At 37.2% G+C, this 15,904-nt stretch overlaps 1 protein-coding gene across 6 annotated transcripts in view; it reads left to right on the top strand.

The window, feature by feature from the left end:
- Positions 1 to 15,904, top strand: part of fgd4 (FYVE, RhoGEF and PH domain containing 4) — a 72,721-nt gene that overhangs the window by 14,752 nt on the left and 42,065 nt on the right. For 2 of the 6 annotated variants that reach the window (XM_015395347.1, XM_015395345.1), the window contains exon 1: positions 6,869 to 7,128. The exons of 3 other annotated variants lie outside the window; for them this stretch is intronic. Coding sequence is in view for 1 of the 3 variants with exons in the window: in XM_015395343.1 (XP_015250829.1) it covers positions 12,631 to 12,694 (64 nt within the window). In the remaining 2 variants the exon portion in view is untranslated. Of the gene's footprint in view, positions 1 to 6,868; positions 7,129 to 12,574; positions 12,695 to 15,904 lie in introns of those variants that run through there. One more of the 6 variants, XM_015395343.1, reaches the window with a different exon arrangement.

The raw sequence follows: 15,904 nt of genomic DNA, 5'->3' as shown, positions 1-15,904 counted from the left end.
TTGACAGAATAACCGAAGCATTACTTTTACACACTTTCCATTATCTAACCCAGTTTTTGTTATTATTAATTACCAATAGATCCATAGGACAAGCAGTAACGCTCAACTTAATCAGCTGGACTTTAAGAAGATCATCAAAGATTCTTGTCTTTCCTATTTTCACACATGCAGACTTTACTGTTTCCTTGCCTCATTAACATGAAAATATTAAAATGCTTATGAACCTGAGGGGTCCCCATTAGCTTGTGTATTCATTCAGCTTGGATTAAAGTTGGATTTCTTCTACGTGTTTATCTTGAGGAAAGATGAAGGAGATAAAGAGGATAATGAGAGCAACCAAGCGCCTCCTTCACTAACATGCTTTTCTCACCCTCACTAAACTAATTATTTAATCAATTTGCTATGTAGATGAACTCTGCCTCTAAGCCATTTTGTTTTCCTCTTGCAATTCTGCCCAGCAGCTCATTTTTAGCTGGTTTGCTTGGGGACTCTGTCTGATTATGGAGCCAATCTGGGGGGCCTTGGTGCTGTGACTCAGACATGGATCCTGACCCATTTCCTTTCTTAAATAGTCTTTATAGACAGTGATTCAGCCACTGGGCCTTGTTTTTTGCATTCCTGGAGCTTTTGATCTTGTATGTGCATACATTAAAATGTTTGTGTAGGCACATAATTTTGATCCTTCAGCCCTGCATTTCATTATGTGTGTTAGTAATGAGTGTCAATAAAAACAGCTAGGGCTTTAATGCATTGTCTGTTTACCAGTCTGAGCTTGAGGGCTGGCATTTGTGCATTCAGTTTATGTGATGTGGATTTAATTAATGGGGGGAGTTGGGGGTTTGGGAGGCCAATACTGTTCATTGGGTATAAAGATGTGATGAGTCAGTTTTTGATGGATGGATGTATGGTGAAATGGTTATAGGTGGATTTGTAGGGCAGACAGTGGAGGTGTTAAGAGGAGAAAACAGCTGTTAGGGGGTAGAAAAGTCTGATGGTGGCTGAGTGTTTGCATGTGGGAGGAAAGTAGACTGAGGCCTTGAAATGCATTAATTCTATATAAAACATCAAATGTCTTTATTTTAAAAAAATGTATGCTGTAATTTTCCTATTGTAACAAGTTTACTTATATATTTTCTCTATTTAAACCCATTTGAATTTATTTATTTTAATTTTAATGTACAGAGGTTCTAACTTGTTTACCGATTGGCTGTCTTGAAGCTAGAATTTATACTATAAAAAAAACATCATCTCAATACCTTCTAATTTCGCTGCCCATCACCAGATATTTAAATTTTTATGATTTTTGATTGTAACATGTCACATGTTGCAGAGCACGCAGTGTGATTACAGTATCACTGTAAACTCCCATTAGATATATTTATTACATCATCGTCAAGAGAGGGCTGAAAAAATATTTTAAAAGGTCATGAACTTGAATGCTTCAGCTGTAGCTGATCTATCTGACAGACATGTTACAGATATGTATTTTATTGACAGGAACACGGTTCTGGATTTTAATTTAATTACTCTGGAACTGAAATACCATGAAATGATTTACTTACTGTAATATTTACCTTATTTTTTTTTCAAATCCTGGAAGTTGGTCTACAGTCTTTGTTTTTTGTTTTTTTTCCCCAATAAATCAATTCTGAATTTGATAACTATCACAAGGACTAGTTGTAGCAGACTGTAACTGGCTGATTTCAAGGTGGAGTCACATGAGGGAGTAGCTACAAAGAAGAATCTGCTGCTGTAGTTCGTTAATCTATTTTTCCATTTTCATTCAACTATGAAAACCAGTATTGTATTACTCTAGTTAAAATAAGTTCTTGGAATACTTTTCTTCTTCTTTGTTGTATATTTGTAGTGCTTTTGACAACATTCAAATGTACTTATTTTTATTTAAATAGATGTCTAAAAGTCCATCTGCTGTAGGAACAGTGGCGAACCAAGAACAACTGGTTTCACAGGAACACTATTTCTCTTCAGTACGCTGAAGGAATTAGTGGAATAATAGCTAAATTTTGAACAAGTAGTTAATGTTTCCACCATCTATCTGAATTTATGTAAATTACATCTATTATAATCTTGCTATCATAATGAAAATACTTTCTTTTTTTTGCCCTTCTGAAATCCTAGTTAGCCCATAAATATATTATTGAGGAAGTTTCAGGAAAGCCTAATTCAATTGTTAAAAAGGTGGAAAGAGATATTTATGATAATCATCATTTCCCCCCCAGAGAAAATACCCTAACAAGGTATAAATTGCATATCCAGGTAGAATTATTGAAATTCTATCATTAATCATACCTTCTATAGTAGCATTTAATGTGTACTGTGTGCCTTTTTGTGTGTAGACAAGAGCCCGAGTGTATGCCCGAGTGTATGGACCTCACATTGCAGGCTGGATTGTGAAAAAGTGGTTCTAAGTCAGTGTCACCATGGAAACATCAGGCCAATCCATCAGATAGTAATCATCCAGCATTTTGGTTCCTAACATGTTGATATTACTATCATACTTTTATAGTTTTCTTCTTCCCTGGGTTCCTGTCAACACATATCTGAAACCAGTTCTAGTATTAGACTGTGCTTGGTTACTAAAATAAAAGCAGCTTTTGCTTGTCTCAATTTAACATGTGTTTGACCTTAATGTTGTGTAAATAATTTAACACTGCAGCATCATTTAAAACTGACGGAGACATTAAATGTTTCCCTGTGTTGTTAGAGGGCTTCTTTTAATAGGCCCACTTGTCACATTGGGTTAGGGTGTTAACTGTGGTCCACCTAAAAATTTGCTTAACAGATCAAAATTAAATTAGGAAATTATTTATTGTGCTTTATTACCTTAGAGCTCCCCTTAACTTTTGCCAGTATATTTAGAAAAAGTATTAACATAGGGCTAAAGCCTCTTCAACCATCTGATATGCAGGTATGAGGGAATCTTCATTAAAGGCAGAGAACATGTGCATCGAGTGGCATTAGATTAGGTAATTGCATGGTATTGCTGAACCCCTGTGAAATACAGAGCATGTTGTAAAGTCATGCAGGATTTTTTTTTTTAAATGTTAAAAATCCGAAGCAGACTGAGCTTAGGATCAAATTTAGTATGTTATGGAATGAAACGGGCAGACGGGTGATGCTGTAGCATTTCTTGACTTGTAATGAAAATGCTGCAACTCAGGGATCTGCATGATGTAGTGGATATTTGAATGAGTGCAGTAGCTCTAATTGTTAGCAGAAATGGCTGAGTCATCATTAGTGTGGAATAAAAAGGACAGTACATGAACTTACTCACAGACAGACCCTTTTCAGTGGCTTTATTAAGGAAAGCCACACTAAAAAAGTTCTTAAAAAAAGTCTAACAGTTCAGCTTTCCACTCACAATAAATATTGGTTTTATGAACTAAAGATTTTTTTTGCTTTCATTTAGTGTTATTTGAATCCAAACAGACACCGAGGAATGCTGGTGGAATTTGGGGTTCATATAAATTCCTTGACACAAAATGATAATCAGCAGCTTATTTTTTATCCAAAATTTATTTTCAACATTGTGGCAGCATTTGGCGTCTGAAAACCATTTGGTCATTATGCAAGTTTGTAGTTTTCACATTAACAAACATTCAGCAGGACACGACATTAAACCTTCTTTCAGGAATTTCTCATTTTAATTTTGTTAGCGTCAATAATTCATTATTATTCAAATTATGATATAATAGACTAGAATATAATAAAGGTATTGAAATTTAAATATGATTTATGTTAAATATATTGCATGTCTTTATACAGGTAGGATAATTTTAATCTGCTTTACTATATAAAGATTTTTTTACTTTTAAGCTTTATATTTGCTTTGATCTTTGATCAATTCATCATAAAATCGACTGATCATTTACCTTCAACCTCTAATAATGATGGCTTTTATTTTATTTCTGCACTCTCACCTGTCCTGTGTTGATGAGTCTTGGATGCAACTTAATGCAAAGATACCAAATGTTTTTGGTGTAATTATTAAGCTGTTAAATGAGCCACATTCTTTGTGTAGCTTAGGTCCATAGCGCCGAACGATCTTTCATGTTTTTAATTGGGCTGCCCCGGTCTGATATTAGTATCGGATATTGGTCTAATATTAGCCAAAAATAATGTTATCGGATTTTAACGTCTGATAGAAACACTACTTCTGTTAAAAGTTTCTGAAACCCATTTGTTCATTTTGGTCAGTTGATGAAGGATGACTCTTTCTGATATCATATAGGGTCAATATCTGGATCGAGCAATTCTCAAAGCTGCAATATCTGTATCAGTTTCATATCAGAAATGAAAAAGTTGCATTGGAATACCGCTAGTTTTTATGGTTTCCATCCCTGTTTCCTTGTTATACTCGGAAGCATCTTAAATGACCTGTGTGGGAACAATACAAAAAATAACCCCTGCATGCTCTATGCTTACGAGAAGCTGAGCATGAAGTTGTTTATAGCACCATTTCTCTCTGTGTAATAAACTAATAAATTCCCTGCCACATGCACTGCCAAATGTGCTGCTCAGCCTTGGTTTTAGAAGTTATTGCTCTCTAGACCCTCCGCTCTCTAATTGGCGTGTGGTATAAAGAGGTCTGGCCAGACTCACAGTATGTTGCAAGGTGTGTTTGAGAAGAACAGAGTTAACAAGTCCTTTCATGTGGCTACGTAAAAACATTGGATCTTAATGGCCTTAAAAAGGAAATGGTGGGGTTCCGTGTTTCCAGGTTGCATTAGAGACAATAATGAAACATTAAGAATGGGCAAGAAAATGCGAAATGAGAGGAGATTAGAGGATCGTATTTTGAAAATGTTGAGAACAAGAGGTACATCTAAAATGAGCAAAAACAGGTCAGGAGCATGTAATGGCTTTCTCTGAAGTATAAAACAGATGCATTAATTTTCTGCTTCACAGCCGAGGTTTGGGTTAGTGTGCGTCACTGTCACCCAGCGCTTGTGAAAGCAGCACTTCCTTCTACTGCAGCACCCATCAGTGTCTGCAGGTCATTTTCTCAGATGGGTTTGAGAGCCATCCTCTGTTTTTTCACACATTATCACTAAGTTACTGATTCTGTCACCCACAACAGGCTTCTATATTCGAAAGATTATTTTATAGATTAGTGGACCGATCTCTTTCTCAGAATATTTCCCCACGTCTTTAACCTCACTTCATGTAAATAACTTAATCTATACCATATATACGTTATACCGGGAAACAACATTATTGTTTCCCCGCTATGTTTATATGATAACATCTGCTATCTATTGGATTAGTTTTAAACCCTAAGTGAATGTGCATGTCATCAACTTTTTAAAAGTTAGTTCCTGAAATTAAGACTTTTTAGGAGATGTGGCAAGAGCCTTAAACATTCAAACCGAAGGGACCTTATGAAATATGGAAGGAACATTTCAAGACATCAGCCAGGAGGTTTTAGCTTGGACTAAAATGGGTTTTCTAGATGGACAGTGGTCTTATTATAGTAGTTTATTTATATAGCGCCAATTCACAACACGTCATCTTAAGGCACTTTGCAATTCAACCAGATTATACAGTCAATTTGATTCAAAGATTTTTATTTAAGGAAAACCAGTTGATTGCATCGACTCATTGAAGGCAATCCCTCACTCTAAGCCTACTTGTAGTGACAGTGGGGAGGAAAAACTCCCTTGTAACAGGAAGAAACCTCCAGCAGAACCAGGCTCAGTGTGAGCAGCCATCTGCCAAGGCATTCTAAACATTTCTGTAAGCAATGTGGGATACAAACCTGACCCATTTCTACAACTTTCATCAGAAGGAACAAAGAACAATTTAAACAAACTATTTTAGAAAGCTTCTAAAAAATTAGGAAATGATTGTTAAAAGTGTGCCTTCATGAAAAGTAATAAAAAGTGACATCCTACTTAAAATATAAGTAATTGTGTGACTCATAAGTGATCTACAATGGGAAAACAGTCTGATTTAAGGTCAGGGACAATTAAAAGGCTCTGTGTCTGCAGTAGCTCTAATCGTTAGCAGAAAGTGCTGAGTCATCATTGCTATAAAAAGGAGATTAGATAAACTTACTAGCAGTAAGACCTTTTTTTAGTAGCTTGATCCAGGAACGACCAAACTTCAACAGGAAAAACCTGTGTTATCTATTCACACTGTCATTTTGCATGAACGCTTGGACACATTTAAACAGCTGAGCTTTCTACTTACAATAGGTATGGCTTTGATAACCTGTAGAATTTTTATTTATTTTTTTTTTTTGCTTTAACTAAATGTTTTAGTCATTGGATATGTTGCAAATGGTGTTTTTAGCATTTCCCTTCTAATCAAAACTTCCTAATTTTCCTTCCCTTTTAGAAATGATCATTTTCTGATTTGTTTTACTTTGTGTTTCTTGTAGAACCGTGTCAGAAGTAACCTTAAAACCTGCTCCAAAGCTCTGGCAATCACTCAGAACTAATAAAAGGGTCTTCCTGTTTTTTAATAAAGAAATCAATTCTTTGTCACATCTATGGCCAGATGCTTGCCTTTGTTGTGTTCGCCACCCCATCTTTATTCCTGGAAGAGGGGGATGTTCTGTCTCTTGCAGAGTCCCTATATCCTGTATAGCCAGCAGAAGGGGCAGGGGATGAGTTCGACCATTGGCCACTTCCCCTTTCACTGGCCCTCCCCTTCATGCAACACAATGGCTCTACTTGTCCATGCGACACACACTCTCAAACATATGCACACCCACACTCACACACAGAGGAGGCTTTACTCCGGGGGATGAGTGCCGCTCCTCCGCTGTATGCCCTCTCTCTGCTGGAATGTGATTCTTTTTTTTTTTTTTTTTATGATAAAGAGGAATGGCAAGCCATGAGAAGGAAGCCACCGAGGGACTGAGCTTGAGGGCGAGTCACTTCATCGCAGTTTGTCAATGTGTGTGTGAATGTGTGTGTGTGGGTGGGTGTGAGACCAATCTGAGGGAGGGAGGATGCAGCCAATGCAGTGAGGCAGCAGTTTAACGTGGTGAGCCTGAACCTGCCAGTCTGTAGACAGAGCGCTGACAGAGAGGGAGAGGTCCCCTCAGTTCAGGATATCTGTTTCATCCCTGGGATCTGACTGGACAAAACCTCCATTAAGGTTAGTGTCTTTAATTTGACTGGCTTACCAAGCAGCACCATTAGGCTGCAGGAGTGACATGCACAATGCAAACCTGGATGCATTGGGTTAACAGGGTGGGTTTGCAAGAGAAAGATGCTGTTTTGCCTTTAAACAAGACATTTTAAGAGCTTAGGGTGATATTTGAAAGGGGGTGGGCGACCCAGACAAAAGACAAACCGTTAATCTCACCACAGTATGACATCTGGCAGGTGGTGTGGCTCAATGTGTCGATGTTGGCTGGGATCGTGGGGGTCTGTGTGGCAACCCAGTGGGTTATCGTGGCAGTAGAATCTGCAGTCTCTGGAAGGAACTATTAATTTTGTTTAAGAGGATATTGAATCAGGGTCTCAGCTGTAGACGGTCACACACACATGCCAACATGTCTTTGCACACAGAGGCTGCTGATTTCAGTTAACTCTGTTTGCCTCGATTGGTTTAATCGACCTCAGCTGGCCTGAGCCGGTGGAAAATATGTGTGTGTGTGTTGGGGGTGTTTTGGAATACAGGTCTTAACGGATGTGTGTAAATGTTGTAAATCGATGTTTGGTTGGTCCATTACCAAACAAAAACGATCAGTTAAATGTTAATATGTTATCTTAAGCAGTCTATAAATCTAATGGAGAAGAATGTCACTTCCGAAATTCTTTAAAAAATCAAGGGAGTGACTCAATTGGTAAATTCCAGAACCAGCTTCAGATGTCATAATTTTTTTTCTTATTTTCTTAGGTTTACTCTCCCTATTTTTTATTCACCCTCATTTTAACTCTGTTTATGCCTGTCTCTGTGCCTGCTACTTTTATCAGCAGCCTAATAATTCTTTCTTCTCAGTCACCCACTGATACTCTGGTCATGCAGGCAGTGACAGAGAAGAGACAAGATCCTAGCTTATTGTTCTGTTAATATTTAGTTACCTAAATAAGACATAAACATGCCTCTAAGCATCCTGCATTCAGCTAACAGCTTCCTCAAAGCCTAAGAAAACTTAGCATGAAAAGAAAAAATAACAACAAAGCCTCTGACTTAAAAGACTTCTTCCACTTTTGTATAAAATAATCATTGTTTTTAACAGGATGAAAACACCATCACCTGACTTTTTTATTTATTTTTAGAACTGGATTGTTGTAAACTGAAAAAATAACACCCCTAACCAGCAGGTACATTTTACACATAATCTTAGACTCCACCTCTAATATTTCTGCTCACACCATGGTTTGTTATTTAACTCTGTATTGTCACCCTTAAGAAAATATTATAAGGTATTTTTTCTGCAGAAATGTTAAAGGATAAACCTGAAAGGGTAGACAGGTGCATGATTTTGAGTAAGAAAGATATGTGGGCCCTTTTCATTGATTCTGCTTAGTTGTCAGCAGCTGCAGCTTCATCTTTGGTGTTTTTTATCCATGTCCCTTTGTCTGCTTCATTCTTGTTTCCCTTTTTCTTTCTCTTCTTACTTTGTACTCCAGGTTCTGGCAGCTGACCATGCTGTCATTTTGTCCCCTGTGAGTGCTGAGGCTTGTCTTTCTGAACTTCCTCTGGCACACCAGGAATGCTGATGCTGTTTGGTACTTTATTCCACTGTGTCAGATTAGCTGCTTGTGTCCGTGAGAATGGAAGCTAAAATAAGAAAACTGCATGTGCACTTTCGGTTGTTAGAGCTGTTTTCTGCAGGCCAAATTGGGGAAGATACTAACTTACATTTAGCTTTAGAGGAAGTTTGTGTCATTCTGCATGTTAATCATAGGCTCTCACTGGTGCTTTAGCCTGGGCACCAAGCCCATCTGCAGGCGAGCTTTCAGGATTGAGGGGGTTGCTGCAGCATCGGCAGCTTGGTGCTGAAAATATGGGCTCCAGCTCTTCCAGGCAGAAGGGCTCATTCATGCTGAGCACAAAGATGTTGTTTAAGAAACAAGTTCTTGTGCTTTTGCCTGCCATTATGTTCCTCATCTGTTTACTTCATACAAAATGCATTGGGTCAGATCTTATCAATCTCTTCGGGTCACAGACATTTAAGGAAGGAAACAAGAAATTTAGTTTAATCATAGTTGGTTTTTAACTTTCCTTTACAGTCTCTGTCACTGTTCAAACAGTTTGAGTCTTTCATGTAGCTTGTCGGTGGACTTTGCTTGCTGTTTAAGGTAATGTTTGTTCTTGTCACTATCCGATCCATCCAGGAAGCACGATCCGTACCATCAGCTCATTTGTGCATGCACATCCAGATATACAACCATGTCGCCCTTGATTTTATTTTGTAAAAAAAGACATAAATTATGTTTTTCCCTCCCCAAAAAAACTAAGAGTACCAAACTATAATGTGTTACAGGTTAATAATGTATTTTCTGAGAAAATAAATGCTTTAAAATCCTTTTTGCTTCTTCACTCGTCTGTGCCCGATCTCCACCGGAAATGATATCCTATGCTACTTCTGGGAGCTAACTTTTTCAGCCTTGGATTTAAACATAAATCTGTAAAAAGCATCAAAATTGCCTCAGAAAAGTCATAAAACATTTTTTTAAGATGTGTATCAACATTCTTTGGTGAGTTAAGGATAGAAATAAGTAATTCTAGTACCTTAATGACTCTTTATGGAATCTCGGATGTATATCTGGTTTCGAATGCACAAATGAGCTGATGGTCCTGATCGTGCTTCCAGGACAGATCAGGTAGTGACACTGCGGACAGGTGGCACATAAAGAAGTTTCATTCTTTAAATTAAATACAATTTTCATCAGTGAAAAGGCTGTAAAGAATATATTAGTGGCAGATGGACAAATGGGAAATTAATTTAGTTTAATTAATGCTAATGATTACAAGATTAGTTTATTTTGTCTTATTTTCTTGCGTAAACAACATAAAATTGGCTCTGGCTCAGTTCGGCATGCTGGTAATTCATACGCCTCTGTTTATACTAAGGCACCACCGTTTCCTGCTTTTCTTCTTCCACTTCATACCCGCCAACAAACCATTTCATACACTTGTGCTCAAATACAGAGGAATCTTTGTCTTTTCTTATTTCTATTTAAACTGAAAGAAATGCTCAGATCTTTTATCTGCTGTAGTTGGACTGTACCATCTAAAAAAGGGGTTGTTTGTTTTTTTTCCCAATTGGGATGATGGTTCTTGGCCTCCAGATTATGACCCAGATTCCACCAGAATAACTTTAGGGAGATTCCTGCTTATAGATAATATTTGTAGAGGTCATATAACTATATTGCCGAAAAAACAAAACTGGCTTTAACTAGTTGTGTCAAAGCGGATCTTACGATAAACATTCCATTGGCTGGTTGGACTGATGAAACTATTTCAAACCCAGAAAAGTGGCGTATAAAAACTGCATTGGTAGAAGATGGAAAAAGTTCCAACAACACATTCAAGCTCAACCTTTTAATATAACCTTTAGGCTTTATTGAAAATAATCAGCAGAACTCTTGGGTTAGTAGATGATTCTAAAGGTATCGACTAAAAGATGATCATGTTGTGCTGAATTTTTTTTTTGTTTTTTTGCTGTGCTTTTTATATATAAAAGGCATCAGCTTTATCTTGGTGTAGTTATCCTTTATTCATCCAGCATTAATCTTCCAGTCATTAAAGAGCAGGTTTTCCCTCTACCACGTAAACACCCGCTGTGAATAAGAATCGTTGTTCATTTGTGAACACACCGGTCCGTTGGGACTCAGTCAGACGTGGTAATTGGGGAGACAGTATATTGATCGACATATATTGGAGCTTTTGTCCACCAGCTGTGATCTCTCTTTATAAGGTGGATGAACAGGTCACAGTGGGTGGAGGGAGGTGTGAAATGGTGGCGATCGGACAAAAAGACAAGAGAGAGATTATAAGAAGGAAGATCAACAGCTAGGAGCCAGTGTTATCAGTCAGTGCTACCAGAGCATGATAAGAGCCCACATGTTGACACTGATGTTTTGAAGATCAACACTTCTTATGTTCAAAAACACAGTAGCTGTTACCCCATTGGCCTGCCCTTATTAGACATGGGCCACAGAGCATGTTCAGATCATGCTAAGAGCTTATCTTGTCATGCTGGGCAGTGTGAAAGAAGCATGCTGGTAAACCAATGAGGAAGTGCACCACATCTGCTCTGTAGGTACATATTTTATGAGATGTGGTTTAGTGAACGTAGGAAAGAACAAGAAGGAAAAAAGAGATTTTATTTATTGGCTGCATAAATACTTGGTTCAATTTGCAAAAGAATGTCCTCATTCTGCTGCTCCAGTTCAATCAGCATTTAATGATGTCTGCATTCTTGACTCCAAATGGGCAGTTGAGTTATTGTCATAAAGCCGTTCCAGGCACTGCTCAGCAAACAATAGAAGGGAAAGTTAGTGACATCTGCAAACATGGTAAGATCCTTTAGCAGCATAGAAGATGCAGAGTAGCAAAAAAAAAGTATAATTAGAAGGGAATTCATACAAAGCTGTCAAAGGGTCAGATCTGTGTGTTGGTGCTCACTGCAGCATCCTCTTAACTATTAAGAGATTTGAATATTTAATGATGTGTAGACTTCGTCACATTTCCAAGTTCAGATCACGAGCTGTAAATGGCATCTCATCTGGTCTGATCTGCTTGTTCTCAACATTTTAAATCCCCCAAAAGACAATTAATTTGGAGTCTGTTTTGTGTTGTGACAGAAAGGCATCAGTCGTCAGTAATTATTCATTATGGAAGGACGGGAATGAATGGAGGCAGACGCATCTGGCCTCTGTTACTAGCCAATATTTCCTGTGCCAGGCATATAAACCTCAGACAGGCAGCTACACATGCAATAGCACCAGCAGGGCACCAGCATTATTAAATGGGTGTGACTTAGCATGCAAATACTGCAATCCATCCTTATACATTATTTATAATTTCTTTTTGAATGGCAGTTATCTTAATCTAGGGCAGCCATGCTAATGAAACAGAAATAACTTTGCCTTTTTTTAAGGACTTGAAGGTAATACAGAAGATAAGCTAAAGATGGACGCTGTGGAAAGTTTCTGTTATCAGTTTTAATGTGAGAAAATTGTTAATAAACAAAGTAAATTATTATCTGTTAGGCTGGTTAATATTAATCTTTCTCACTTCTTCATTTTGGCTTCAGCACCATCTCCTCACCAGTAAATTATGTGTCGAAACTCCAGCCTCTCATTATGCTCGTTTCCCCATCCTCACCTCCCACTCAGGGGGACTGTAACCTTGAACACCCCCACCCCCTCAAGCCGCTAACCCTTTATAAAAGCAATCTCTAAGTGCAACATCTTCAAGGACGAGGACTCTCTCTCCTCCCATCCTGCCATCTCTCCTTCACCTGGTGACTCTGGTTTCCAGGGAACCGGTTTGTGCAGTGTATGTGGGCAGGTGTACTGAATGTCTGGATGATAAAGGCAGACGTGAACGTGCCTCCCAACAGGGAAGCTTCTGTCTAAGGAAAGAAGAGGGTTCTCCTTTTCAATCTTGATAATAATAAGCTGATAAAAAATAGAGATGGATAAACGCAGTGCTGGAAACAGGAGAGTGGAGACCCAGCTGTATTTGAGAAGGCATGCAGGTAGGGTTACTTCTTTGCTTCCTCTTTGTTGTTTTCCTGCAGGGAAACCAAAATTTGTCAGAGATCCTGGCAATTTTACAGGCGGTGAAAACGATGGTGAACCACAGAGAAAGAAACCTAAGATTGTGGAGGAAATGCACATAGTAAAAACCCATACTGGTGAGCAGCTCTCTGTGGGCGCAGTCGGCTTTAAACCATTCTAGACATTCAACCTGTCTGTTTATTTTGGCATGTCTAATGCAAGGTGACTGTCTAAGAAGTACATGCATTTTTTTCATTCCTCAAATGAATAAGCAGTATTAAGTGTCAGTTTGAGTCTATTTTTGGGTCTGAGATGAGATAATATCTTGGCGAGTTAAAAAAAGTTGTCCTCCTTTGGACTTCTGTGGTTCAACTTCAGTAGTGGGTGTTTGTATTTCTGAATGAACACAAGCTTACAGTTCAGAGTTGAAGATATTGCAGACTCACTTTTCTCCTCTTGTCTCCTTGTGGTTAAGTCACCCACAGAACCACAAGGAGATTCCCCGCTACCTACTTTATTCTTTGACACAGTCTAAGATATGAACTTTTATATTCTGTAAAAATTTTAGTTTAGCATTTTATCCCCATCTATCCCCTTTATATTTCACTCTGACTTTTGGTATGACTGGTTTATTGTTTTAGTACAGGAATGTTTATGTATTTTTAGGTCCCATTGCTTTTATGATTGGTTTATTATTGTATCATGTGTAGGGCTGAAACAATTAATCACATTAAACGTGATTAATCTGATTAATCAGGATTAATCTAATTAATCATTGATTATTGAACTAATTTAGTAACGATTAATCGTTAACACGAGTGTATACTCTGGAATGTTCATTGAGCTCATAGAGCGACCAGCTTAGAGCAGTAATTATACAAAAATTGTAAAAAAAAAAAATAAAATCTGTAAACATTTTACATTTAAAGGTATAGTTGAGGATTTTTGTGAATTTTTGAAAAGACACACCCTCTCTACTTAAAAAAAAAAAAAAAATGCACATGCACAACCCTGTACACGCTTCCAAAAGGGAACGTTTATTAAATGCGTTCGAGAACATGCATGAGCCCATTTCTCCTTGTGCACGCTCTGTTTAAAATGAAGGTCAATGTAATAACAAGAAAGGCCAACTTGCCTGAATATATTAAGAAAAATAACAAAAGTAATTCTATAAGAAATTCATAAAAAACACTCTGAGAGTGAAAGAAACACATTTTTAGTTTACAAACCTAAATATAATTGATATGTAGGCTTATTAACTTATTTTTAACCCTTTTTTCTTGACTTTTTTTGTAGGTAATATATCATTCAAGGGTTTAACCAATTGATCAAACTCCCAAATAAGATGTACAGACATGTGGCAGTATATATGCTGAATGGCTGGATAGATCACTGAAGGACAGGGGGACACCATTTGTAAGGGGTATGCAAGTGATCAAAAACGGTAACTTGCCCTATAAAGGATTAAGATGAAAATATTTTTTCTTCTGTCAATATGCTCTATCCAGAACTCCTCAAGTGGAAATGTTTTAACAACTGGTTTAGTTTCGCAAACTTTCTTCTTTAAAGAACCTTTGGCTATCCGATTATTAATCGGTTAATCGGAAAAATAATCAACAGATTAATCGATTTGCGAAATAATCGTTAGTTGCAGCCCTAATCATGTGACTGTTGGCTATTCTACTGTACAGTACTTTGGTCCTGTGGGTGTTTAAAGGGTTCTACAAGTAAAGCTGCTATGGTATGTTAGAAAACTAACAGCTTCATGCCACATTTTGATCACAAGATAATAGACGCTAGATATACATTTTTCAAAGAATCAGATAAGTCTCAAATAAGCAAAACCTCATTGAGTGCTATGCATAAACAGAACACACAGTGTCGTTTTTTAAGGATGGTTTTTAAGGTTGTCGATCATGGTTTTTTGTTAATGATGCACATGCATGATGAGAGGATTTCATCTGCAGTATGTTATAAACTTTAGCAGACACTGATTGTTTTTCTTAAAGCTCTGATTAGAGGCTGGTTTCACACAGTTTCTAATCTTATCCACTATCTTTACACGTGTAGAGATCAGTTTTAATTTGGATCTTTATTTTTTTTTTTTTTTTACCAATCATCAAGTTCTGTGATTTCTTTGAACTATGTGTTGCTTTTGTTGTACTCAGACTGTGTGTCGGTGATCTGTACTCTGATAAAGTGTTTAAAACTCCAAGAGTTTAATCATTTTCAGGTAACTATCACTTAATGAGTGCAGACAGAGTGATTTTATATTTAAGTCCTAAACTGTCACATTCAAGCGGCAGAATTTTCCAAGGTTTCTAAATGAATCTATGGGAAAAGGTTTATTAAATGCATTTAAACCTTGAGGTTAAACTAAATTTAAACCAGAATTGTTCTTCTATTTCATCATGCATGAGTCTTAATCTCTGCTAAAAAAAAAAAAAAAGAAAAGGTATTGAGAACTCAGGAAATTTGTTTGTTTGATTTATTTTTTTTAACTGTTGCTTGGAAACATGTTTAGTTTTACCTTATTCCTTTCCCCCATTATTTTCACTTGTTCGGTTCACATTGTGAAGGCATCTAGTAATTTGTCAGCTAATAAACTTTTTACTTTTCTAATAAATTACACCAAAGAGCAGAAGTACAGTAGGAGGTGCTCAGCAAAACCTTCACGTTTGTGTTTTTTATTAATGCTTTGCAAGTGGAATAAAAACAATAAAAACGTCTCTTTTAGTTCCTTGATTGATAATGTGATTAAATATCAGTTTTTCTCTCTCTGTAAATCACATGAATTCCCACACCTCATAGTGTTATCTGGTCCTTTCCCTCTTTAAAACTTTTTAAGAAATTTACAAATTAATCAAGTGTAATTGTGACCGACGCCTTCTTCGTATCCAAAAGTGAGATGCACTGATAACTCTGTGTGGATCTGTGAATGTGACCTTTAAAGTTTCTATCCGTATGTTCATGTTTACTGTGTTTTACTTTGCTATCACGCATACAGACTGTATTTAAAAAAAAAAAAATACAAACAACAGGAAGTTAATACAGAAGAAGGGGAAGTTTTGGGGTCACTGAAAACAGAGACTCTCGGTTGCTCATATAGGCTGCTTGACAAATATGGGGCTACCAACGTTTCTGTAATGTGTCCGTTTTTCTCTGAGATATATATATATATATATATA

The sequence above is a fragment of the Cyprinodon variegatus genome, unplaced genomic scaffold (assembly GCF_000732505.1).
Source record: "Cyprinodon variegatus isolate N-32 unplaced genomic scaffold, C_variegatus-1.0 Scaffold737, whole genome shotgun sequence".
In the NCBI taxonomy this organism is placed as follows: domain Eukaryota; kingdom Metazoa; phylum Chordata; class Actinopteri; order Cyprinodontiformes; family Cyprinodontidae; genus Cyprinodon; species Cyprinodon variegatus.
This window is presented reverse-complemented; position numbering and strand designations above follow the sequence as displayed.